The 27,986-nt window shown below is 36.9% G+C and overlaps 1 protein-coding gene across 12 annotated transcripts in view; it reads right to left on the bottom strand.

Annotated features, from left to right (window-relative positions):
* The window catches only part of MAGI2 (membrane associated guanylate kinase, WW and PDZ domain containing 2), a 709,198-nt gene that overhangs the window by 116,269 nt on the left and 564,943 nt on the right, over positions 1-27,986 (bottom strand). For 11 of the 12 annotated variants that reach the window (XM_068189600.1, XM_068189602.1, XM_068189601.1 and 8 more), the window contains one exon: positions 5,011-5,646. The exons of the other annotated variant lie outside the window; for it this stretch is intronic. In XM_068189600.1, coding sequence (XP_068045701.1) covers positions 5,011-5,646 — 636 coding nt within the window. The remainder of the gene's footprint in view (positions 1-5,010; positions 5,647-27,986) is intronic. 12 annotated transcript variants of the gene reach the window in all.

Here is a 27,986-nt window from a genome sequence, read left to right as displayed (position 1 = left end):
CAGAGACCTCAGCAGAAGGCTGAGGTCATGGAACAAAGAGATCAGAATTTCCTGGGCCAGACTAGTGCTGCCTCAGCTTTATCTTTTGCAACTTTTCCAAAAAAGGCAACAACCTGGATATAAAGAAGCATGAGCTTTCCTAATCAGAGGAATTGGAACACATAGCAATCTTGGCAAAAAACCCCCCCCCAAAAAAAAAAAACAACAACAACAACAAAAAAAAAAAAAAAAAAAAAAAAAAAAAACACACAAAAAAAAAACCAACCCACAAAAAACTCACCTCTATGGGGGAAAGGCAAAACTGGCAAAATTTCAAATAAGTCCATAGAAAGGGTACTGAGGATGTAGTGTTCCTTCCACTGAAGTCTGCTTATTTTGAGGGGTTAGTGTTTTTCACTAGAATATTCAGAGATTTTTTGGGTGAAATTTCTGGTGCTGCGTGTGATGTTCTGGTATCTGTTAGTGGTTTTAAGGGGTTACACACTTCTCCTAAGATTTATACAGTATCTGAGAAAGATAATTTGCCTTCCTTTTACTCACACAATTTACAAGTATGTAGTTAAATTCTCCCTGCTCACCTTGACTGTGCATTGCATGTGGCCCTCCCTATTTCCCATGCCACACCACGGTGACACTGGCTGCTGACAGTCCGGTCCCACACCAGGACTGGGCTAACAATTAAACAGTGTTGACAGTGTGTCAGTTCTCTGGCTCAATTTCATACCAACATTCTCACTTTCTCAGAGCCAGTTTGCATTCTACCATTTTCTGATTCCATGATAATAAAATAGCCATCTGATGTAGGAATTTTGTCAGCCTCCCACTTTTTGCATTTAATGTTTCACTCTCAACACCTGTTATGAGTTGCCATAACTTCATGAATCAGTCCTGGCTTGTCTGCAGGTTTCCTTAACAACAGTATTTCAGACATAGTCTTGATGGATCTAGATTTGAATCGATCAGTTCTTTTTTAGACAGGAACACTTCTGGAGCTGGGCTGCTGTCTATAGGTCCATATATTTCAAAGAGATGGACCTATAGACAGCCTCTTTCAAAGAGATTTCATCTCTTTCCAAAAGAGATGGCATATGTCAAATACTTGGATAGTTCAATTAGTAGAAAATGCCAAACCTAGTTTTTGAAGTTCTCATTACTGAATATTTTGCTCTACATAAATTTGCTACATACCACTTTAACCACATACTGTTTTTCAGAAGTACTGGACTAATTCAGAATTTATGCTCTATCTACATTCAGAAAGACAGATTTTTGAGAGCTCTTCCACACTATTTCAGCAGCCTATACTCAATCAAATCTACTGCAGAAGCTGAGGATAAAGTGTAAAGCCTGAAGCAAAGCTGGAAAGGAGTAAATCTCTTTGGGTGTTATTTTCTTTCTCTTATAATAATTTTCTCTTATAATAATTTTTCCCTTTTTTTTTTTTTTTTTTTTTTTTTTGGGCAACTCTGTTCCACTAACTTTTCCATTAATTTTAGTTTTTTGTTTTTCAGTACAAGCACATCTGTCAGCTCATAGTAATCAATGGAAACAGTATGGCTGATCAGCAAAAACAAATGTAAAGATACAGAACTATTATGGTGCATCTACTTAGCAAAGAGCTTGTCCAATAAATAAGAAAAAGACAGTAAGAGGTCTAGCCAGTGCTAGAGAGAGTCTTTCCTTTGATAGATAATTATACCATTTCCATTACCATTTTGGTTTTTAAGAAGCAGATACATTGCTACTTCTGCTTTAGAAATCTTAAAATGAGTTGACTGAGCTGTGGGACTTGCTCCAGCTGGATTTAGCCAATGACAAGTCTCTGTTTGGTGATGGTGAGAGAGATTTTAGTGGCCTCTTCAAATCTGAGTACTTTTTTTGAAACATGCAGACCTTTTCTTCTCCTGCATACTCTGGCTGTTGACCTTTTATGCTTGTGGGACAATGGTTTTTGAAATGCTGTAACATGCATACTGTGTGCATCCAAGGGAGTATTTTTTCCAGTATGAGATACTACTTCCTATAGTGAGAATAAATATGTCAATGTCAATCTGTTTCCTGTCTGCAATGTAGATAAGATTGCTGGATGAGAGAGAAATTAAGTCACTTACAGAAACGGATTTGCCACAATTAGGTGTTCAGTCAGGCCATATTCATATCAGAGGGAGAAACATTACAAGGCAACACACAACCCTATGCAAAACACAGCCTTCCTCCACAGGTAGGAACAGCCCTTTGGTCCTAATCTTAAAAATGAGACATTAAAGACAGGATGCATAAGGTAATGATGGAAAAGGATGGCATAATTCAAGTGTCATTACACATCAAAGATAATAAACTAAAACTTGGATCCATGAGTAATGAGAAAGTATGCCTTACTTTTCTGATGTCACTGACTAAATGTTTTACAGTCAAAGAAAATATTTGGTTTTGTGTTTAGATTATCTCACATGACCAAATCTTATCACCTGTTCATTATTCGAAACTTGTCCGACAGACACATACACCTGGATCTGTCATCCTCTACTCCCTTTGTAATCAGTCAAGCAGCAAATGTAGTTTTAAGGTATACTTAAATATACCTGACTTATTTGAAACATCTTCAGTGGAATTACATGAATTACATCATAGAAAAGTCCATTTCTGCCCAAGGACTATAAAAGGAGACATAATGACTAACATAGACATATTAATCTGCATTCTAGGTGTGTAGTTAGTCACATAAATTCCCTTTTCCTGTGAGTAAATGAAAAAAAAAGGAAGCAAAACCCTGGTTTTCATCTTAAAACAGTTCTCAAATTTGTGTTAAGATATGATTTAGCCATCTCATAGGTAGAGTAGGTTTGATTAATACACAATTTTTTTCAGTTCTTTTGAATCACTCAAAAAATGAACTTTTTAAAATTTTTAATTTCATAGTCTCACAGTCTTGAGTTATAGTCATTATTTCTGATGTACAAAAAATTATGATAGTAAATTTGCATTTGTTCTGTACCATCCCATTAAGTTTAATGACACTGTAGTATTTCCAAACATTTGCTTTGGTCTTGGTCATTGTTCTACCATGAACAAAACACGCTTTCTTTCTCTTCCTTGCTTTCTCTAAAGCAACCAACCACTTCCTGCCCCAGCAGCAGAGGGTTAAATGTTACTGCATTTGGACCCAGTATGTTGTGTCACTGAGGCAGGGGAACACCTGTACCTCAGAGTTTGGCTTGAGGCAGAGCAGATGGTGTAAACTCACAGTGCTTTTATTGAGCCTTGAGCTCAGTGTAGCATCTCCTACCTGCCACAGCCATGTGTAGAAAATAACCACAGCTCAGTTAATGTACCAGAACTTGTTAAACTATCATGTTCATCAGTGTTAAACTATCATGTTTTGATCATGAATCAGTGATCTAAGAAGAAATTCTTCTCAGAGAGAGCAATTATCCTCAAGGGCTTGAGTATGTTGCTGCTTCAGGTTTTTTTTTGCTATTGTCCTGTACTGATTGCTGAAATATCTATTTTGTTGCCTATTATTACTCAGGCTTGTTCAGCATGCTGGATTTTACACTCCACTTCTCTCTGAAGACTGGTGTTCTAAATTGTTTTCCTCTAGAGGGTGATTATCCTGCCTTTTTCAAAATAAAATGCCACCTTTCTGGGGTTACACTAACCCTTCTAATCCTCTTGATGCTCTTTTTTGGCTACGAAATTCTCCCTCATTTGTCAACTTAATTAAAAAAATGTTTCTTATTCCATTGTTCAAGATTCTTAATGGCCATTAAGGAGAACCAGATAAAATACCAATTAATACAACCATTAACTTTCTTCAAGTTCACATACTATAGTGAGTCCAGTTTAGTTATCATCCTAATTTTGTTTCATTCCAAAGAAATTCTGTCAGATTCTGTCTCTTGTAAATCATTCTTTTATCTATATACATGAACAATACTTTATTGACTATGTGCCATTATTGACTATGTGACTCCTATAATCACCTTTGTTACTTGTGCAATTTGATATAATGTTACTATAGTCCTTATTTCTAGGGATTTTTAGGTATTGTAATAATAAACATTTGTCATATGCAAACACTAAAGCTTCATTTCCCAATTTCTATTCTTCAGAAGGAAAGTAGTTAGAATTTTTTGCATCTTTGAGCATAGAATCCTTTTCTTTTTCTTTTGAAGCACAGAGTAATGTACATTAAGTGACATATGAATGCCTTTAGAGAAAAAAAGATTTTTAATTTAAAAAATCCAATCATGATTTACTTCAGGAAATAATAAGTTAGGATGGATGCTCACCTCAAACCACCAAAGAAATTTTGTTTGGCTAAAATAATAAAAGCTATGAAATCCCTGTCAAGTTTTTTAACTCTTTTTCTGTTCTTATTGCTTCTTTATGGATGCCTTGACTCTCCCCTTCCAATGGTGAACATTCAAACTTACTGTGTCAGGCTGGTGATAAAAAACAAGTTGCTAGAAGCTATTTTTTAAAATCAGATAAATATATACCATGGATCTCTGTTAGCAGGAAAGAAAATAATCCAAACAACTGTTGTACACAATTTTTACAATGAATGAAAAGGAGGCAAAATGGCTTAGGAAAACCAGTAACCTTGTAAAGGGTAAATAAGTTGCTCTGATTTTGATCTACATTAATGAGTCAATACATACAGCTGTATCTAAAGCTTGCAGCACTGCTTTGGAGCTACGTGAGTTTGCTGCAGACACCACACAAACTATTATGGGGTGAAAGGTCTGGAACTGGCCTAGCTTTACCTTTATACAGAGATGGGACCATTGACATTCAAAACACATAAAGGAATGTACAACAAATTGTAAGATTTTGCCTAGGATACTTAATTACAGACAAACTTTTCCAGAACCAATGGTGTTATTTCCCACAACGTGGAAATTAATTTCCAATCTAGCAAACAAGGATGTAGTGAGTATATGTATGTCTTATGGTTTAGAACCTTTTACACACATTTTTGTAATTGTACAGACTTTCCAAACTTACCTCCTCTATGGATAATCAAAGAAGTTTCACTTCCAACAGGACATTCTTTAAGTATATCCACTACTTCTGCATGGCTCAGGTTCTGTACATTCTGCTGGTTGATCTCAACAATGAGGTCACCTTCACACAAACCAGGACATCCCTGAATGTCTAGAATTTGCTTCACCCTCTGTCCTGTAGGACTGTCTGCTATAGTGAAGCCAAAGCCCTGGGCCCCTTTCACAATGGTTAAGGTCATGAGTTCAGCTTGGGTGGCCCCAGAAGAAGCCATTGATACATTATCATCATGGGCAGGTGGTGGGAATGTGCTATCAAGCTGACTATCTGCTGGAATGGAGTGCAAGGAGTGTGGTGGTCGATCTGTTACGTCTGGAACAGACTGAGAAGTCCTAGAAATGTATTCCAAATAAGTTTCATAGTTATGTCTTCCATTTACCACTACCGGAGGCCTCTCCATTACTGCAAGGGGTGGCACCATGCTGTTGGCAGGATCTTCAGGATCAAAGGGCAAAGGGTATCCACGACATAGCACCAAGTTGACACTCTGACCAATAGGAACAGACTGGAAGAGTTTGACTACATCTGCGTGAGTATGTCCAAGGACACAAACTTCATTAATATAGACAATCACATCACCTAGAACGAGAAGAACAAACAGTGACAACATGAGACAACTTCAATTGCTGTATATGCAGTGCATTTTTTTTTAAATGAGATAGAAGTCTACTAAAAAAAATATGATAAATTCAATCAACATACTGACTCATATAGGAGAGACAAAAAAAAGTAAAGTATGTCTAGCAGCAAATGTAATACAAAGACACAATGACAATACCAGTTATTTTCTGTGTAAGCTCACAAATGGAAAATTTAGATGGATCCAGACATTCACTTTTTCTTGACATTTCCTCCCTATTTTTCCAACTCCTTTCAGTGCAGTCTCTACAGATTACTTTTTTAATAAGGTAAAGTGAATGATTATTTGGAGACTGTTGTCAAGAAATACCAACGTTTGGTGAAGAGTAAAAGAAAAAAAAGTAAGTATTCCTAGACTTAAGAATCAATGAATAGCAATTCAAGACTGTGTATGCATGTGCATAAGGAAACAGTTTTTGCATTGATCATGATATTGACACTTTTCTGTTAAATGTGATTACTTGCCATCATCCATTCAGAACTGCTACTGTCATTTCCTATTCAAGGCATGAACTATCTTACATAATATAGAGATGTTTCATGGCATTTTCTTGCAGCCAAAAGGCTCAAGGACAATGACACAACAAATTTTTTTTTGGTAGATTCAATAGCTTTACATTAGAAAAATTTAGGCAAATATATGAAAATCAGTTTAATATTTTCACCTAAGCAGCTGGTCAAATAAACCCAAAGATACTACATTTACCTTCAAATCTTGTCTCATGTATAGCAGACCTACTAGTCTGAGCACATAGAAGCAGAATTCTTTAAGTCAACAGGCTATTTATGGGTCTCCATATTGCCCATGAACCAACCATCTACTGTTACTGAAATGCTCAGAAATAGGTTCAAGATTCTTCTTGGTGTTAGAATAGATCTATATATTTATAGCCATAAATAATTTTAATGTACTGTTAAGGTGCATATTAAAATAAAAATGAGTTATCAGTGCAAACAATATTTAGAATAGTTTGATGACCCACAGTCAGTTTTCACTTTCATAAAAAAGTTGACATCTTTATAGAAAAAGGATAGTTGGTTAGAGAACTCTACAAGTTAAACTATTTTTCTAAATGAAGACCATCTTGTTATCCTATTACTAATCACCAGGTTACTATGAGATGTCTGCAAGGTACACAATTCAGAAATTTACACATCACGACACAAAGCTTTTTAAAGGTATTTGAAAACTCAGCAAGAAAATGAGAATGACTTAGGGAGAATGAGGTGGTTTGGGTGGAATTGCTTCAAGTGTATTTATGAAATTATGTCTTTCAAGTACTTCAATCAAAATATCTAATCCAGAAACCGAGGATAAGAGCGTCATCAAGATGCCAATGCAAGGGCTGTTTCTAAGTAAGAGCAAAAGGCAGAGGCTGTTTCTATGTGAAAATGAAATGGTCAATTCCCACATGATCAGTCTGTGTAACGGCCTGACAGTAACTAATTGCATATGCACAAACTGTGATTCAGAGGAAGATTTCTTCAGAGGCTGCCTAGGGAAAAAATGCTAAAGAAGTTTGTTTAAACGATTGCAAGTATTACACACATAAACCTTAGGAGCTGCAAATGCTTTCTTAAATGTGCACCATAAATAGATTCCAAAACAAGCACAAACAGTAATGTCACTTCATAGGCAGGGCTGAAAAAACTCCAATGCTTTTGTCTCAAGCAGCTGAAAATAAAGCAGTTTCCAAAAGTCAGAATTTAAAAGAAAATATGCACCATACAAATTACTATGGCAATGGCTGCAATTCATCATGATTTGCTCATGCCCTGGTATAGAAAGATCTTACCTGCATTCTCATCCCTGGCTCCCCCGTTAGCAGTGAGGCTGACATTGCTCACAACAGGACTGCTTCTGTTGAACTGAGAGCTCTTCAGTGCATGCTCCTGTTTCAGTAGCTATGCCTTAATAGTAACCTTGCGACTTTTTAATCCATGCAGTCTTTATTTCCCTGAGTGCTGGCAATGCAGCTATGTGGTGGGAGGAGACCAATCTGTTTGTTCATCCTCTCTTACAATACATTAGCAGAGTGCAAAATGAAAAATGCAATTTTTGTGTTGGGTGAGTAAATCATTGCTTGTTTTTAGCTCCTCACTTTAAGTATTTGGACAGGATTAGCTATGATATAAAACTTAAATCAATATGGTTTCGATATATCAGAAAATTACATAAACTAGTTGACATTATGTAGAGCTGTAGTGAAAAGAAATGAGCTTTTTCGAAAGGAGTGCAGTCAGGAACCACAAGCCAAGTAGTCCCTTTCCCCAGTCACTAAACAGGCAAAACTGAGCACTAGAAGACCTTGGGTAAGAACTTCTTCAAATAACAACCTTCCATTATCCCTCACAGGCCAGCAGAAAATCCTTCAGCATTTCCTGAATCAATATCTTTAAAGGTCTTTGTTGTTGCTGAGGTATAATATGATTAGCACGCCTGGGCAGACACTGAAGCTGTAACTCAGTCACAGTGGGACTGTTTGGGTCCCACCTGCTGTACTGTCACATGGAGAATGTACAGCCACAGGTTAAGTGTGATAAACACAAGGGCATGAGTTACTAAATTCAGCTCCAAGAAAGGAGTTAGAGTGGGGATGCAGTGGGGAGAAAGATTTTCAGATCATGAGACAGGAAAAAGGAAAAAGGGGGTTAATTTCAGAAATCCTTCAAATTAATCTCTCAGCTGTACTTTCTCCAAACCTAACTCATTTTTCCAGGCTAAGAGTTCCTCATTGCTGACACAGTACTCAGCATTTGGTAGGAAGAAAGAGATAAGTTAAGAGCATTACAGAGCCAGTGCCATGCTAACGCAAAGTTCAAGACCCCTCTTCTTTAGGAAACCTTCCTTAAAGGTTCCTGTAGCATCTTTTCTGCCTGTTTTCTTCTGCTGCTTCTAATAATAATGGGTGCATATGGACAAGCATAATAGTGATCCACTTTATAACTCCTGTCTGATTTTCTGAGCAAGCCATAGTCTGCCTCCAGAAATCACAGTTTCACAGTGAGTGGGTATCTTTGAAGTTATGCAGAACATTTATATTAAGCATCAAACTTTGCCTGACTTTTAGAATTAAATTTGCTAAAATAACTGGAGTTTGCTTACAGAATGGTTGAGCTAGGCAGGGATCTCTAGCAGTCATACTGTCCAAACCCTGCTCAATCCAAATCCCTTAGAACCAGTTACCCAGGATCATATCCACGTGGCTTTTGAAAACCTCCAAGGGGGTAGACTTCACATCTTCTCTGGGCGACCTGTGTCAGTGCTTAGCCACTCTCCCAGCAGGAAAGTGTTTTCTGATGTTCAAAGGGAACTTCTGTGTTTGAGTGTTTGCCCATTGCCTCTTTTATTGCCACTGGAAAGAACTTGGCTCCATCTTCTTTGTACAGGTATTTATGTAGATTGATAAAATCCCCCTGAGCCTTCTCTTCTCCAGGGTGAACGTCCTCTCTGTCAGGTGCTCTCCAATTTCATCTTTCTCCCCAGCCTGTAGAAACCGTACACGTGCCACACCAACCTCATCTTACTTGAGACTGTTCAGGGATGAGGCAGCCCAGAAGGGCTGATCTGATCTATGGAGAAGGCATCTGAATCAGACTCTCTAGATGAACTGGCAGGTTTGATAGACACCCAATAGACAACAGATACCGTGGCCTACATCTCAAAAATCTATACTGCCACAAAAACAGATCCTTCAATGTCTAAATTCAGCACTGAGTTGAAGAATCTTAAAGAATACTGACAGCAAGCAAATTTGTCAAACTGTCCTAAAGTTACCTCTGATTTAGTTAAGGCTCTTGCATTTAACTGAAAAATTTAGGAAAATGGGTCTGGAGGGGACTTCCTGGCTGTCTGAACCTAGTCCTCTGTTGTCAGATACAACACAGCCTGTTACACTTGATGAAATTTGATGTCCTCTTCACAGAAAAAAACCACAAACACCCATAATATTTCATGTATTTAACTAGCTTGTTTTGCTTATTAAAGTCTGCTGATCATTACTTATTGTCATGTAATGTTAATTGACTCAGTGCCTGAATGTTTGATTAGAGGTTACATTTTGTTACCTTCAAATTTCAAAGCAAAAACCAGATCTATACTGTCATTATCTTTAGTTGGATTAGTAACTGGTGAAGAAATTTCTGAGCTTCAACATCTTTTAATGACAGATTCTGTTTTACATTTCTCTCTACAATACTATTGCAGAATTAAATCTGACACCTAGGGGATTTTCCACAAGCATTAATTCTGAAAAAAAAAACCAACCTTTTTCATGCTTGAAGTGCTTGATCCAAACAGAATTTGTTTTATTGACATAACTAGTTTCATCACAAATTATCTTATAGTTTCAGGCAATGTTTCCAGCTCTATTTACCTCCTTTCTGAAGAACCTGTACTATTCAGTTGACTCCAGTTATTGTTTCTGATAGGTTTTTGTTACCCCTAGATTCTCTATGTAAACATCTTGCACTTGTAGGCAAAGTTTTTTCAATTTTCTTACTTATGTTCCCACTATTTGTATACAAACATTTTGCCTATTTCTTCTGGTTATGTTTCTTGTGCACTTAGGTTTCTGGCTGTACCTCAGTGAATTGAATTGCCTACTAGACTGCCATTCTTATTATTAATTAGAATTCTCTAAATTTTGAAGTATGAATGCAGAGAAAAAAGTGCAGATTAGATCTTCAATTGAAATTTAGTAGAAATGTCTCCATTCTTTCTGACAGGTTTTTGATCATGCTCTTAGTGCTAGGTTTATGTGCTTAAAACGTGACAGAATGCTGTGATTTGGAGTGGAGACAGCTCTGCTATCCCCCTGCAGCCAGCACAAGCCAATAGCAACAGTGCTAAAACCAGCTCATGGTTTGGCAAGTCAGCACAGGACACACCATCTCTGCAGGACTTGGGCTGCATAATTTTTTGCTGCATTTGTAGCCCACATAAACTCTGCTAACTTCTCCAACATTACTTAATCCCACTTGCATTTCTCACCCATATAATCTAAATTCTGCATATGCATACTTTGCATCAGTTTCAGAACTAGCAATACATGATTACTTCATCGTTGAAGCTTTCCCTTCACCTGCCCACCCACACTCTCTACTGTCATTACCAGATATTTCTGTCACTTCTCAGCAGTGACCTTGTCTTCTCTTTCTGCAGGGTGCTGCAAGATTGCTGGCACTGGAGCCTGCTAATAATACATTCAGAGCACGTTTCCAGTATCAAAATATGAAACATGGGGGTAATTTTAATAACAACAGCATGTGATTGATGGTCATGAAAGAAGCAAAGATTTGTAAGAAATTAGCCATTTTTACATTCACACATACACTTACAAGCAGCAGTACAGAGAACTAGTGCGTGAGGGATCCTATAGTTAAACAGTAGCAGACAAACAACATTCTGAAACGTTTAAACTCAACTTCCCTCCACTTGCCATAGATGTTGATCCAGTGTGTGAATAAATAATTTTCGTTATGGCTAGAAGAATTTTTTTAGCTATAAAAGATTTCAGAAAGTTCTACATAAACAGAAATTCTCTGATTTCTTTTACTCTGACTTGCCACAGAACCCTGTAAAACCCATTTAGCTCTAGCTGCTGAGATTTGATGGCCTGACTTTTACAGGCAAAAGATAAAGCCTAGGGTCCTGTAGCTTATGGTAACCTGATTAGTCTTAAAAAAAAAAGAAAATAAAAAGTCCCTAATTTTGTTAATATTCAGTATAAAATTACCCTTATTTTTAAATAAAAATTTTGAAATTACAACAACTTCTTAAAGGAGATTGCACTGTAAGATGACTATTGCATATTAGTACTGAAATACTTAAAACACCTGCCAAGAAAATACTTAGTTCTTCTAAAGAGGAACATTAGATTAACTGCTAAAACATATCAAAAAGGCAACCTAGGGAGAAGTGCATGCATTCAATAACTCAATAACTACAGCTACTGATCAAAAGAGCTAAATTTAAAACTGACCACATTATTATCAGCTTTATAACAACTTTCTCTGATACACAGTACTGCAGCAGCCACAGTGAAATTAAAAGAGCTGCTGGGACATATAATGGGTAGCTGTCTCTGCATTCAGAAATAGTTTCAGGAACACACTGGTATGAGAGAACACTTAATAGTCCATTAAAATATCACTGCTCACACTGGCATGGAAGACCCATTTCCCAGTCTTCATCACACTGAGAAAGTTTCACTCCTGTGTGACAAACTCGGCAAAGCTGACAGGTAACCACTATCCACTCACTGAACTTTGGGAACTGAGGTTCAGGGGGAAAAATGATAATAATAAATGATAATAATAAAAATTATTATTCATTTAATCAGTCATTAATGATGATTATTATAATTTATTATTTCTGTAAATCGGACAAAAAGTCAAGCCAACATGTATTCGTAGGTAGTCAGGCAGTCAAACTGGCATAAAATAGGCTTAGATTTTCCTCTTTCTGAAACCTGAACAACAGATATAAATCATCTGATTGTCAGATTTGAGCCATTTGTACAAAAGAGCATTGTAGGGGTGATAACTTGTGCTAAAATGTGTTCCCATCATTGGACTTCATAATTCCCATAATGAAGGACTGAGCAACGGCTCTGAACTTTGCTTCAGGGGCCAACACAAATATGTGACAGAGACACTTATCTGCAACTTTACCCAAGACTCAGGTCTGTTGAGTAAGCAGGTGCCATTTTTATGCAATCAATATTTTAGAACCCATTTTAATGCTTCTGTGACCCAATGCATATGTCTAATTAAAAAGCTGTCTATGCAAAATTTTTGTGCTTAACCAGCATGTATCATGAAATTACACTCAGGCAGATGGGGATTAGTAGAAGAAACTATTTCCATTTTATTTGTATTTTGCATATAGTGGCAAAAGCTATTTAAATAGAGGCATTTATTTGGGAGAGAAATAAAATACATTCCAGAAAAATCTAAAGACCCTGATTATTTGCTGATCTAGTAAACATAAAACATTGTAGATTAAAAAATGTAAGTAATGCAATAGCAAAAGCATACTTAAATGAATGCTGGTCATAAAGCAGTAAAGAGTAGGCGAATTTTCTTCCTACAAACAGTTTTCACTTCTTCAAGCATCTGAAAGCATAGCACGGATGTTAAAACTGCTACTTTACAAAAAAAAGTAATTACTTAAAAATGGTAAGTATATTGGAGGCAAGACCACATAAAGAGAAAAGGGTCTGATTTTCAAGGTAGCCTTTTATTTACAGATTATGTAAGCTTGTTCTGTCTAAGCTTTGCTTGCAGGAACTGCTTGTGCATCCTGAAATGCCTGGTGTGAATGAACTGTGTGACAGAGCGTCAGTGGATCTGAAGAGCGAGATAAAAAATGTATGCCACGTTTGCATAGCTATTTGGGATCACTTTGGAAGGTGTCACTGTGTGCAGAGGCTCACGAAGAAATGAAACCCTTCTTTTTCTTTAGAAAAAGGAGGTCAAAATTTACAACAGATTTGCTTTTGTACGCACATATTGTTTCTGTAAGCAGCACGTCACATTTATCTAGGTAATGGCTCCCAGGAGGAGGAACATAGCCCAGCCAACCTCCCAGCAGCCTAAAGGCAGAGGGGTATGGAAAAGCATCATGTAAATACCAAGCAGCCCCTGTGTCCCAGAGGGAATCCTGGCCATGTGCCACCTGTCCCTAGTGGAAGACATTTTCAGCAGCATTGTCAACTGCACACCATTGCCACTGCTGATTCCTGACATAAACTGCCAGGAAGGAAAAGGGGAGATGGATGAGGTGACGAATTAGATGGAATATTTATAAAGATGCTGCAGAACAGTGACAAATGCCTTCATATGTTGAAATATAAATATAAATGTTACTGGGAATTTTTAGTAATAGGCAGTCATGTGAACTGAAATGGTTAATAGAGCTATTTTGTTTCTTTGAGTAATGCTAGCACCATGAGGACAAGAATAACTAGCCACATACTAAATTAGTAATTTGTGAAAGCAACAGCACTTTGTTGGACACTTAAAAAATATGTGCAAAGATAGATGAGTAGGATTCATCTCTATTTAAAATCATAGAGGTACAACTTGAAAATTCATTTCTATTTTAGAGATCTTATGGTTTCCAAGGAGATTCCTTGTAACTCCAGTGGGCATTACTGCCAGAAGTGGGTCAGTTTTATAACTGTTATCTATTTGGTAAAACTACAATTTTCATCATTGTTTGATCAATACTTTGTTTTTCCTGCTACACTCTCACAGTGCCCATCCAGGTGCCGAATTGCCCAGCTGACTCTCTGAGACAAGTACAAATCTGATTTGACTATCAGTCAAGTTATTAATTTAATTTAAGGCTAAGACTCCCAGCCTTAATTTGTAGTTGTTTTGTGTATTCATTGCTCAAGTCCACATTCTGCTGACTGAGATCAATGTGAGCTGCCAGCAGTCAGTGTGCTTATTTCAGATCCAAACCATGGATGTGGAGCCAAACGCCAGGCACCAAATCTGAAGGTGTTGCTCTGATGTATTGATTAGCAACTTTAATCTACAATAATAATAATATGCATCCACATTCTTCCCAAAAGAAATGCTTGCTGTTGTCCCAGATGCTACTTTTTATGTTAAAAATTCACTACCAAACTTTACGCTGAAGAATCTGTCTGATTAACATCTTAATCATGCCATTAGTTGTAATGAAATGTGTGCTCATTCACTGCTTCACCCTAGTTATTGGAGCTTCTCCTGTCATGCCAAACCAGAAATTCAGAATATATATAGGCACTTCTTGCTGTAGATATATATAAATCCTCAAATCTTGCTCTATCTTTAAAGTAGTCAACTGGGTTTACAAGGTCAGCATCTTCCAGTGGCAGATATTTCAAAAGAGGTCTGGATCTCTACAGATTAATGCTTTTAATCAAAATTAAAGACAGAAAGCATTTTATCAAACAGAAATTAAATGTATCAAAACAGTGAAATACTTTCCAGCTAAATAAAGGGATTTTTACTAATAGTCTACTACATATAAATACCTCAGTGCAATTTGAAATGGAGCTATATTTGATTACTGATTCATTAAAAAATGCTTGTACAAATGTATGGCTAATATAGAAGTAATTTTCTATTCATAAATTTTATAAAGGCCATTCAAATTTTAGTTTATATGTGCTTATCTTATGTGTTATCTCTTTATTTTCTTTCTTTTTTTGATAGTTACATTATCTACATTATCTACATTATCTACATTATCTGCAAAATAATTACCTTAACTTCAGAGAGCATCACACATAATTTCTGCAACAAAATATCTACTCAATAGGTTTTTCAGGCATGTATGAATATATTACTTGCTTTAAAATTACATGGTAAAGATAAATAGAACCTAAATTCCTTTAGGTTCTCTAAGGGTTTACAGTATTTTTCCAGGTTAATAGAGGGTAATGTATTATCAAACTGACCTTCCTTCCAAGCAAATGTTGGTTGCCTTAATATCTCTAGAGCCTATTTCACTGCCAAACACTCATTTTCAAGGACAATATATTTTTACTCTTTGGAAAAAAATTTAACATCTTCATCATGGAATTTCACTTTCAGCTCATTTCTGAATACTACACTGAGTATAAGCTACAAAATTCAGCTTGCAAAACATTGTTTTGTAGGGAGGCAAAATCATTAACACACGTCCCACCAAGCTCCTTCTTTAAAACTCCTTTATAATACAAAGAAAACTCCAGCCTTAAAATAAGAAAAGGTCACTTTCTAGCCTTATAGCTAAGAATCACCTTCCTCTTTTATGAGGATTATCCAATCTCCCACTAGCTAATCTTCCTCCTTTTATATCTCATCCACCTTCTCTATTTTCTGTTTTGGTTTCTAAGAGAGAAGAGAATTTTTGGTGCTCTAGTATGGTTTACAGCACTGAGAAGTCACAATATTGTTTGAACTTAATTTCCACTGTAGTAAATACATAACCAATAACATCATTACAGGGCAAATACTCCATTATTTTCCATTGCAATGTGGGGGTTTAGCTGAATGTTTGGATCCCAAAACTTGTCACAGACTGCTGCAATATGGATACATCAATTGCTATTCAGTAGTCAAATCTCATATTTTATATATAAAGGCACATTAACCCTGTTGTGTATGAGAACAGCCATGTCTTCCTCTTTAGCAAAGAATTAATTTTCTGGATGCCTATATTTATTAATTTTTTAATTAGCTAAGGAATAAAAGTAAATTTAAATGTGTTATTATGAATGGCTGTGATGCCACATCAGACTATTTGTTCAGACCATGAAAAAGCAGTCTCACACTATGTCTGCCATCTCCAAGTACTCCTTGTGAATCATCCCATGGTAATTAAAAAGCCTTTCCCAAAATTATCCTTGCGTCTGATTTTTCCTCAAAAGGCTACCACTTCATGTCATTTGCTTCCAGACAATATTTCTATCTTGCTCCTGACAAAGTAGGTGGCACCATCAGTCCTGAGAGTGTATTGCTTCTGTGTCCATCAGAAACTGAGATCAAGTTGCAGTCTCCCATCCCATTGGAGATGGTAGCCATAGTCTTTGAAGGTGATTCTTGGGAAGGTTCTTTCAAGCATATTATATGCACAACTTCCTCCTCTTTGGAAAGCCTGTAAAAATGGTGTGAAGTGGGACAGCCATAAACTTCCTTCTAAGAAATGTTGCATGAGAAGTGCACAAAGAAGGGCAAGAGTGCCATGTGTTAATGGATGCAGCACATTAGAGACAGGGGATAAGTCAGGGTGAGCAGTGGATGAGTGTGTGTGCTGTGGGGTACAGGCATGGAAGGAGCAGGAGGAATGTGGGACATGAATGCCAGCAGCAGAGTGAGAGAGAAAGCAGAAATTGCTGTGCACTGAATGCTTTGTTGTTCCCTGTCTTTAAAAAAACCCTAACTGCCTGCCTGTCTATGAGCCCTGTCCTGCTTCAGGAAGGCACCAACAGACTGGAGTATACTAGAGAATCCTGCTCCAAAAGTCGATGTTTTTAAAATGGAGGGCAATTTACATTAAATTTTTTTTCCTGCTTCTTATGATATTTTAAGTATGAAATTATTAATTTTTTTAGACTTTAATGCAAGCAATGGTCACATACAGGCACAACATGAAAATGGTTTCCAGACAGAAAACATAGTCAGGTGTCAACTGCTTATATGTCAACTGCATTTCTTAGAAATACAGTGAAATTGCACAGTCATTCATTCCAATGACGATTATAATCAGAGAAACTCAGGTACCTACGATCAAACTAAAAAAACTGCAAACAACCTTGGGTATAAAAATGAAAGTATGGCTTCTTTACTATTTTTGCTCTCTCTGCTTTTACTACAAGCTACAAGTTCAGAAAGAAACCTCAAGATTGTCTTTGTGAATCACTCAAACCAAAGATGGGGCTGCTGACACTAACAAGAGAGACGTCACCATAAATAATACTCTCCTAACAGCAAAGTTAAGCATTGCTGGGTGAATGAATTCACTGTTTGTTTGACCTAGTGCATTTTGATTTCATGGATTTTATGATGATATACCAAAGAGATTTTATACTAGTTCAATACAATAAAAAATAAAGAACAATAAACCAATTCACAAAAAAGAACAGGCTTTTATACTAATTGATAAAAATGTACTGTTATAATTACAAAATATAGTTTGTCCCTAATTTTATTCCATTAATAGTTGATACATTATGTTTTCGCATAATTTTGAAACTGATAGTCCTTTAGCTGTTCTCAGCAAGGAATCTCCAAATTTTTTAGCCTTGAGAAATTTTACATATATAAAGATGAACCAATCAATCAATGTATTAAATATCTAGTGAGCCTGTAATACTATCAACTGCTTTTGAAACATTTTCAAGGCTTTCAGCATTAAAGAGTAAGTAAAATTACAATTAAACACTGTGAAGAAACAAATTCTGAAGAGTTCCATAATTTTATTTTTATTGAGATTGAAACTATCCAGTCTTTTCACTATCTCTCAAAAAGTACATATATTTGTATCTGTTATGGCAAAACTATTGTAACAGCACTCCCATGGCAAGGAGTATTCTGATTAACTGCGACTGTGGAAGAGGTTTACGAAGAAAAGAAATTGATACCATGTTGGTAATGTCCCTATAGCACAATTCCTAACAGTACTTCTATGAATTATTCAATATATTTGGGATAACTGGTGTGAATGCTTCTCAGCGTGCTTATTTGTTATGTGACAGACACCATAAAAAGAGAGGACAGTAACTCTGATATTAGCAGTGACCACATTTTCATTCTCTGACTTCACTGTCCTCCCAGATTTATTGCAATGAACTGCAAAATAAACGCTGAATACCACAGATCCACCTAGTAGAATTCATCTAAAAGGTACTTTTTAAAAACAGAAGTATGCGTATTTTCACACATTCATAGATCTTCAGCTAGCTTCAAAAACAGTACTGATTAAGAAAGAGAATAAGTGGTCCACCTACTCTAAAAACTGGAGAGCATGTTTTGTATTCGGAGATAATCTGGAATTTATAGAACAGCAAGCATAGCTGTTTCTCTGGTGCAGAGTTTCTGATGAGCAGAGGTGGCACATTTTCTTCCAGCTGTGTTCACTTGGGCTAGAAGGCACAGGAGAACCTTCACCCTGAGAGAGCAGGGAGCACCTGCCCACATGTCCAGTTCCAGGCTGCTGCTCTCAGAAAGAGCCCCATAGCACCAGAGATCCCTCAAAGCCAGCCTAGCACAAGGGAGTAGTACAACTGATGGTGTCAATAAAGTGATGGAAATAGAGAAAAAACAAATACTCGCAGCAATGGAAGGAGGAATATAATGATGTGAAGAAATTGTGAGACAAATCCCTCTGACAGTGCCTACTGTCCCCCATTCTGGCCAAGGGGCTAGAAGGCATTTCTCTATTTGCACAGTCCTTGCCAGTCCATAGATAATCTTACAAAGAGCACACTCCCCAAAACTATTAATGGCTTTGTCCTGTCATTCAAAAAAATATCATCATTAAAATGAGAAATAGCACATGTGAGGTTCAGGTCCAATGATAAGCCTTCTGCATGCACAAGGAAGAACTGTTTGCACATAACAGATGTACTTCTGTTCCACTGGAGTCTATGCAGGTTCTACTTTGGATCAGAACTAAATATCTTCTCAGCTCTCACCCACTCTCTACACTTCTTCTATTGAAGGATTCTTGCTTGCCCCCGCCCCCTCCAGCCATGAAAAGTATAATGAGTATTTATTTGTATGGTTATTTTTGTGTAGTGAAAGGGAATCTGCAAAAGCAAGATTGTTTAAGATGAACGATAATATATTCCTCTTTTTCACTTGCACAAATAGAATCCTTTCGGGAAGGATGCTCTTGGGGTGTACAAGGACTTTGTATACCTAAGTAAGACCCAGATGTGCTTAGATACCAACACAGCATGTGAAAGAGATTAAAAACTGTTGCCATTAAAAGAGAAATTAGTTACATGAGCATTCTGCAATTTCCTCAAACCTCTCACTTTCCCAAATTAAAAGACAGATGCACTGCCTAATTCTGACACAAAAATATGAGGTGTGCCTTTATCTAATGGAAGGATAATACTGTTGCATTAAATTGACTGAAATGCAAAGAAATGAAAAAAAAAAAGGAAAAACAATTATATGAGCTTAATGTGATTTTTCTCTTTTACAGATAAAATGGGATGTAAAAGAATATCTAACTCCATCACTAATAGCAATAAAATAGTAAGACTATGGTACATGAAGAATTTAAATTATTCTGAAGTAGTAGGTTTTATATTTAGCCTGTCCCTAAACCCTGCTAATGGGAGAAGAACTTGCTGTCACTGCAAGAAAGAGTAAAAATCTTGCTGCAGTGTGTTGAAGTGGATGCAATTATACAGTACAGGTATCATGCATCACTCTGCTTGTAAACTGGACAGGGCTGCTTGCATTGCCATGGGATGGCTGTCAGAAACTGACTAACTACACTGACTTTCTTCCTCCACTCTTGACTCTGAGAGGGATTGCTTTAAGTGTCTTTTATGATTTCTATTATTTACTCCAAATTTGGGGTGATCTTTTAGAAAATGATAGATTAAAGGTTGCCTACATTGTCTTGATTGTGTTTGATTGTGCAAACAGATTTCGATAGAGTCTTTTCTGAGATCACACTTTGTATTTTATTCCTTGCTATAGGGTCTTTGTTCTAGCCCCTCCTATTTCCCATACTTGGCCTGGGTGTTTCCCACAGCTATTTCCCAGTTATGTGTGTGAGAGAGAGAGCCAGCCTGATGAGCTTGCTATGGCCACTGCCATTACTGCACACCTTAACTGGAGACTCAGAAAGCCTGGCTTTTTCTGCCAGCTCATGGTAAAGCATGTTTAACACAGAATTCATACTGGAGAAGAAATGAGCACCTGATTCTGACACACACATGCAAAATGAGTCTAGCATCTAAGTGTGGTTGTATTTTTATGTGGAAAAGATGAATTCCTATCTAGTTGGGACCAGGCTGATCACACCTAGCTTGGGGTTAGGTAGAAGATTTTCTCAGTCTGTAGCAATTTTTCTGGAATAGGTAAATTAAAAAACCCTCAAAAATTTAGAAATATTATGATTTTGTTTTTTCACTGAATGTTCATAAGCTCATAATATTTTCAATTTGACCTTTTTTTTACTATCGCCCACCTCTTTTTGAAAAATATTACTTCCAGTTGACTTGAGACTGTAAATATTATGCTCTAGCAAAGATGAATTCATTACTCTTTTAGCAAAAAAAAATGATTAAAGTATCACAATCCTGCTTTCAGAACTGAATGGACTATTGAAAGATAGTATTACAACACTGCATGGTTTAAAATAAAAATCCATCCTCTCAGCATCTTGGCTGGAGTGGAATTTTTGGCATAAACAATTGCTCAAGTATAAGTCTTCTTATTATCCCTATTTCCCCAAACAATTCAGAACTACTTTTTCAACTGTGCTAGAAACAGGTGAATCTCTTATATAATAGTCAATGGCATTTTCTTTTGATGTAATCAAGTTTGGCCTAAAAAAATATACTCATGTCTGATATGCAGAAAACAATTGGAACAAGACAGACTAAAGAGATTAAAAAAAAATCTGCCAAAAAAGGAAGTTTTTTTGATCTCTGAGTAAGGATGCTGCCATTGTGACGTGTCTAGAAAATGACCAGAGATGATATGAGTGTTTTCAACTTTTCCCATCTGTCTTAGAATAATCCCCTCCCATTAAAATAAAACAATCTTCTAAAGTGATATTAAAAGTATAAACACATAAATGTGATCAATATTTTCAAGCCATGTGTAGCACTGCCGTGTTGCATGACTTTCCTGTGGAATTTGACAGAGGAATCTACCCTCAATCCCACTTGTCAAACAATCCAGGTTAGATACACGTGTGGTTTCCAGGGCCAGTGACCAGGTCTGACAGGAGGCAGTGTCCTTGCTCTGGATGGACGTGTTCCTCTTAAGTTGCCTGAGGAAAACCTGCCGAGCACACCAGGCTGCTGTGTGGCACATGAACTTTTGTGGCAGTTTCAGTGCAAGAAAGTCAACCAGACTCCAACAAACAAGTACCAAGAGCATTGGCTGAGGCTCTGCCCAACATCACGAGAATAATCCGGGTAACATGCTAGTGAGGGGGGTATGATTAATGCTGCTCCACACATCTAGTGGTCTTTCTGTCCCATGCAATGATGTTTCCCCACTTTCCTCTTACAAGGAAGCACTGTCAAGTTCTCATCATTACCTCAATTTCTGCATTTTCCAGTTTCCCACCTCTTTCTGATGTCTTTTTTCCATACCCCAGTGCAAAACAACCAATTTTTTTCAGCGCTCTTTCAGCCTTTACTGTGTTACAGGCTTAGTTCTGACAGCTTCTTCAGAGATGATGGGTTTGCAGGACTCAAAGGCAGATTTCAGGCCAATAATGAACTGCAGATAGCCTTTGCTTTTTGAGACTTACTATTTTGCTTAGGTAAAGGTGGACTAGAAGAGATCACACATAACAGAGCAGCAGCATAGTCCAACATGCTTCATGACTGACTTTTAGCCTATGAACAAATTCTCAAGTAACAGCTATCAAGACAGGGTGTCCAATATTATCTGACTTTTCCCAGCAGTACTACAGGTGATGCTCAGTATGGCAAAGAAAGTCTCAGAAATACTGCATACAATGATGGTGATTTTAATGCAGAAGAGATTAGTTTAATACAAAGAATTTTAATGTATTTCCATTTGGAGCTAAAGAAGAAAGCAATACATCAAAAAGAGTGAAACTGCCAGTGTTTAAAAGATCTGTACTCACATCAGTGTTCTCAGACCTTTCTTGCAGAGCTCCTTTCTTCTTTTCCTTAGAACCTTGCCCTCCCCCTCCTGCCTCCTACACACTCACACATGCATAGAAACACCCACTCTCCAGCCATTTCTAGCATGAAATTACTGCCTTTTCTCCCTGCCTCCCTGCAGAACAAAAACAAATTATGTCATCTTCAGCTCCAGCATATCCTATTCCAGTCAGTTTTCTCCCTGTTCTGCACCCAGTCTCTGGAGATTGGACCCTCCTCTTCCCTCTCTACCAGCCAGTCACCCCCTGAGGCTGGTACCCAAGACCTGGCAAAACACTAAAGCTCCAGACACCAAGAACTTGTCTAAGCTCTGACAAAACACTAAAGACCTGGCAAAACACTAGAGCTCCAGACACCAAGAACTCGTCTAAGCTCCTGCACACAGCCCTCACCTATCTGGGCATGGACGCAGAGCAGTGTTTAGGGCACCCTGGCTCTGCCACCGTGGCACGGCTACCCTCTGGTACCTGCTGAAGGAGGAGCTGAGAGGAGCTAGTGGTGCCCAGGCAGCTCTCACTGCTGCACACACAGAACTTCTGGAACCAGCAGGGTACCTCGAGTTCCACCTCCATCCACTGATTCAGAGACAGCATCACACTTATGTGATTGCTGGAAGGGAGAAGACTTTTGTGGGGCAGAGAGAAAAAAGGCTGGAAGAATTTTTCCAGGGGCTTCTCGCTTTCCATCAGGATTCACTTCATGCCTGCCTCCTGTTTGGAAAACTGCTCCTTATGTCATTGAGAAATTTTCATTACAGGTCTTAAAAAAAACCAGCCATTTTTTAAATGTCAGAGTCATCAATTACAAAGAGGCAGTCATGTAATTGCTGGAATAAACTTTGCTTTTCTTATAAAGGCCATGTGAGCAGCTAAACAGGGTCAGATGAGAGGTGCATCTGTGCTAATACCCTGATTCTGGCAACAGTGAAAGATGCTTTTAGAAGTGAACTTCTAATAAAATGGCCTCAAATGTCTCTGTAACTCCCCATTAGTTAAAGGTTCACAAAGCTCCTCAAATATGATTTATATGCCTGGAAATGTTTTGTAATCTCTGATGTAACTCTGGATAGCTTTACCTCATGCCATGCATCAAATGATACAATTCAGAGCATTGACAAAAATACTGATCCATGTGTGATTGAACACAGATTTCTCTTTTAATATATGTCGCACAATTGGACTTTGACAGTATTTGGCCTTAATATCTTAAGCTGAACTCCATTAGGCTTCTCTTCTCTTATGTTTTTAGCAGTTATGATGGGAGTTGCTAACTTCAATAATTATTGGAATTTACTAAAGTTCTAAAATATCTATTTCTCCTTTTGGATGGAGAAATTCAGGTACCCTGATGTAAATTAATAGGTTCAAGCAAAATATTGCCAACTGTCAAGACAGACATTTGCAAATCTAAATGTACAGCAGAGATTGTATCTTAAAATTAATTACTTAATTTATTCTTAGATTCTTGAAGAATTTAAAACTTCTCTCAAAAGTGGTTAAAGGCAAAAAATTAGTGGACTTTCTGAACTCTCAGATTTTAATATAGGTACAGATAGTATTTGGCTGCACAAGTGTGGAGGCAGAGGTGAATATACACCTATCTATTAATTTTTAAATACAAAATTAAAATAAAAATCTGAAACTCAGCTAAATAATTACTTTTTGTTTTGATAATTCAGTGGTAAAATAAAGCCTTATATGCCAAAAAAACCAAGAAAATCAAATGTGGCATGGCTGACAATATTGAAAAGTACAATTCTAGGTTATTTTCATCATGTAATATGAAATTCTCACTTTCCCTGTCATCTTTTTACATAATGAGAATCTCTTTCTGACCTCATAGATGACTCTTGTAAAGAAACAAAACCTCATTATATACTGAAAAAATAGTACATAAGAAGATGATGACTATTATTTTCAATGTATATTTTTGTCTGTTCATACAAATAGTCAAATCATGTGAGATAGGTGTTAATTACATTTGATAGAAGAAAAGTAATTTCTGCAACTGCAGCATTTTTGGCAGCTACGGAGTTCAGTGCATGCTGCTTACTCAAGTGGCAACTTGCAAAATGTACAAAAACTGTCCTAATAAATGTGAGGATTATGACAATATATTTACCATCTCCTGGTCTATGTTAAATGTCCTAGTGGCAGAATCTGCAGATTTTGCATGGTGAAGTTCAGATTGAAGAATGAATTTATGAGCTTCCTAGAACTTTCATACACAAAACAGATGTTTATTTCAATATGAACACTCAAATTGGATAAAGGTGTATTAAGATGTGATAGTGGACAGAATAAATAATTCAACTTTTTTTCTCCCTTTGTATTTTGCATACTGAAATACATATGACTATAGTTTAAGTATCCTTGTCTATGCTTTTGGCCTTGTGGCCATTTTTCCATGGAGTCAGGCATTGAATTAATAGGAATATGAGACTGCACACACTTGAATAATTTGTGTCCAAATAGTCACTTTGCATTTTCACCTTTACTCTTTCACATTTTACTTTACCATATTTCATGATTTCTGTATGATCTCATTTTCTGCTAAAGATATAGCACCTTTGAGCACCAGAATATCTCCATTTACTCTTTCTAGAAGAGACAAGAGGCCAGTGTCTTAGGTCAGACAGGGTGTATATGCCTTGTGTTTATGGTTTGTGTTGCATTTGTCATAAAAGACAGGATCTTTATATTATCATAGATCATATTTCCATTATACCTTCTCTTCCCATCAAATTACTTCATCATTGGCTTCTCTTTCTATAGCTGGTGCTGGAAGAGTTGCTTTAATGGCTTAAATATTAGAAAACACCACACATAATCAGATGTGCTCATATACTCTCTCCTGCAGAAGATCATGTAGCACACTTATGTAACCTAGAATTTCACTTATTTACATGCTCAGTATTTTACTGTTTCAAGTAACAAGCACACATTATCATTCTTGGGACTGAGAATCACAGATCAAAATATAGTGTCAACAAATGTGATTTTCTTTCAAAATTAAGTGAGTGCCATAAACCATGAGTATTTTGAGTAGTATAAATATGGATTTTGTCAAAGCAAAGGAAAGATTATTGCTATTTTCAGATTCCTCCTTCATTTCTGTGTAATATGTGGACTTGAAAACAATAAGTGACGCACTTCTAAATGAATTTTGAAGAAAAGTCACCATAGGAAAGAAAACAAGTTACATATACAAGATTCAATACCAATATTGTCATATTCTTTATGGGTACCAATAATATATGGAGCAAAATATTGTAAGTGCTGGAGGTGAAAATGAATTTATTAATCCCCAGTATATGGTTGAACTCAATCATCAAACTTCTTATAATGTTGTTGTTTGAACAGTTAAATTAGAGAGAATCAAGACTATTAATTTAAAAAGGGGTTTTGATGCTTTTTTAAAAAGGGGTTTTTGACACTTAATGGCACTGGACGCCTGTGTTTATGCAACTGCATTGCACCCATATATTGGTAGTCCAAGTTATTTCCCTTTTCCTCCCTATTGCCACCCTTCTTGGGAATCTATCTTCTTTAGATAGTGTCCTGCTTTGAACCATCTCGAGTTAAGACTAAGGATAAAATGTGAGATAGAAGATTCCCAAAATTTCTGCGTTATGGCAGACTTTAGGACTAACCCTCAAGATATGGAGTCAGAGACCACTGAGTTCCATTTGTACCAATAATGTGAGCTCAGAGTTATCTCATGAAGTGAGACAGCATGTGATGTGGGGACAAGGAGTTCCTAAGAATTTTTTTTTAATTGTTCCTGTGACTTAAACAACACACTGTCCATTTTCAGAAGCATTTTGAAATTCAACTTAGATGCTACAATTACTCTTTCGGTTTGCATTAGTAATTTTAATTGAAGGCTTCAAGGGAATAGAAGCATCAAAAGCTCTCTTCATAGCTCGAGGAATGTCTATTTGTAGGCACTACTTAACGAATGCTCAGTAGCTCGGAGGGGCAGCACAGACTCAAGCTCTAAATCCCTATCAGGCAGAGCAGATAGTGACACGTGGATTTTTTGCAACGCAGAGAGAACACAAGGATATTGAATATCACACCAGCCAACTGAAAAATCTGACAAGGTGCATACAAAGACCTCAGATGTAGACAGCAATAGTGTGTGGTATACAAAATATGGATACTTTTTTTAGTCTAGGCTTGTCTCTGTCCTGGTTATCATTCAGTGAGTACCTCACAATAGAGTGACTATCAAAAGAAGGAAAATTTGAAGAAAACACTAAAATAAGAACCTCATAGAGACTAAAATTCAGTAACTTTGAGACAAAAGTAAACACCTTTCCTAGTCCTTTGGTCAACATAAGGAAAAATTTACAGATATTAATGTGACTACTGTACCAAGTAATCTGAAAGCCACAGAAACATAAAAAATATAATGAAAAATTAATCTTAGAAGAAAGTAGCACAAGTATGAAAAATTTCTAGCAACCTAAGTATTATCTTCTTGTCTTTATATTTACTTACAGTGCTTAGTGAATTGCCTGCCTTAAAATTTGAAAGAACAGGGGACTGAAAAAGAGTCTCTTAATTTCTAATGATATTCCTAAGATTCAAGTATTAGTTTTACTATCACCATCACACATTTAAAACCACCTGTCATATCCCTTTCCCCAGCTAAATTGAGTCTTAACATATGATATCAAATAAATAGTTAAACTGGCATTTTTTCCTTTGCTTTGTTTTTGAAACTCCTTAAATATAATGTTGTAATATTTCAACACTTTCCTCTGTGACAGGGGAACAGAAGATTTGTCCTGTAAAATTTAAGATAAGATTCAGATTTACTCCCCTTTAAGGAACAAAAAATAATTAAGAATTTTGCTTTAAAGAATTCTGGTTACTTAGAGACTCAGGATAAAATTGTGAGCACTAGCGAATTGGTAGATTGTTAAAACAGGGTTAAAACAGGGTTAATTTTAACTCTACACTTGCATAGTTTTGGCACTGGTTGTATGATGTGCAAGTTTTTATGGTGAGAAATATAAAGTGGATTAAATTAAATGGGATGCTGTGTAATGCAAAAAGAAAAAAAAAAGGTTATATCAGTTTGTCTCAGCTATGCACTAGCAGGGCATCTGTTAACTCTGTCCTCATGTCTGCTGCAAAGATCACAGCACTCATGTTGTGGTTCCACTCTCCAGACCCTCACAATAGCCTTGATCTAAAAAGCCAAATTAACTTGTGAAATGAAAGAAGACTGGAACTGCAAAACCAGGCTGAGATTTTAACAAATAGTTACTCTTCATATGTCTCACAAACAAGAAAATGTAACCAGCACTGCTAGTGGAAGAAGCTATCAGTTTTGGTTGTACCTGATGCAAATATAGTGTTTCTGCTGTACCTTGCACCTTTTCATCCTCAGCCTGGAGGATGCTAGAGTACAAGCAGTAACTATAACACAAATTCACACTGACTGGCCTAACGTGGGTGGGAGAAATCATTCTCCACAATGCCTGAAGTAATTTCTGTTGTTGCTGTTAGTTACTTTCCAAACAGGTAATTTTCTTTCTCTGAACTCCATGGGATGATTAGCAACATATGGAGACAGAGAGAGATGTGCAGTCTCAGCTAGACTAAAACATCAGATGAAACATCCTAGTTTCCAAATAAAGCAAGGGTAGTAAGGGAAGCAGATAATACAAGCTAGTTTTATATGTGCTGCTCCGCTCTCACAGTCCTGCCTCACCTGACATCAGCTTGCAGCTGCAAGACTGACACTTCATGAGGCCTTGGTGCATATTAAAAGAGTTCTTTTAGCCTGGTGATGCATAAGACCAATGAAAAGATAGTCCTTCCTCAGTGGTCCCACTAGTAGCACAGTTCTCATTTTAACACCATGCCTTAACTTTGGGAGCCAGTTTTC

The sequence above is a fragment of the Anomalospiza imberbis genome, chromosome 5, assembly GCF_031753505.1.
Source record: "Anomalospiza imberbis isolate Cuckoo-Finch-1a 21T00152 chromosome 5, ASM3175350v1, whole genome shotgun sequence".
Lineage (NCBI taxonomy): Eukaryota > Metazoa > Chordata > Aves > Passeriformes > Viduidae > Anomalospiza > Anomalospiza imberbis.
This window is presented reverse-complemented; position numbering and strand designations above follow the sequence as displayed.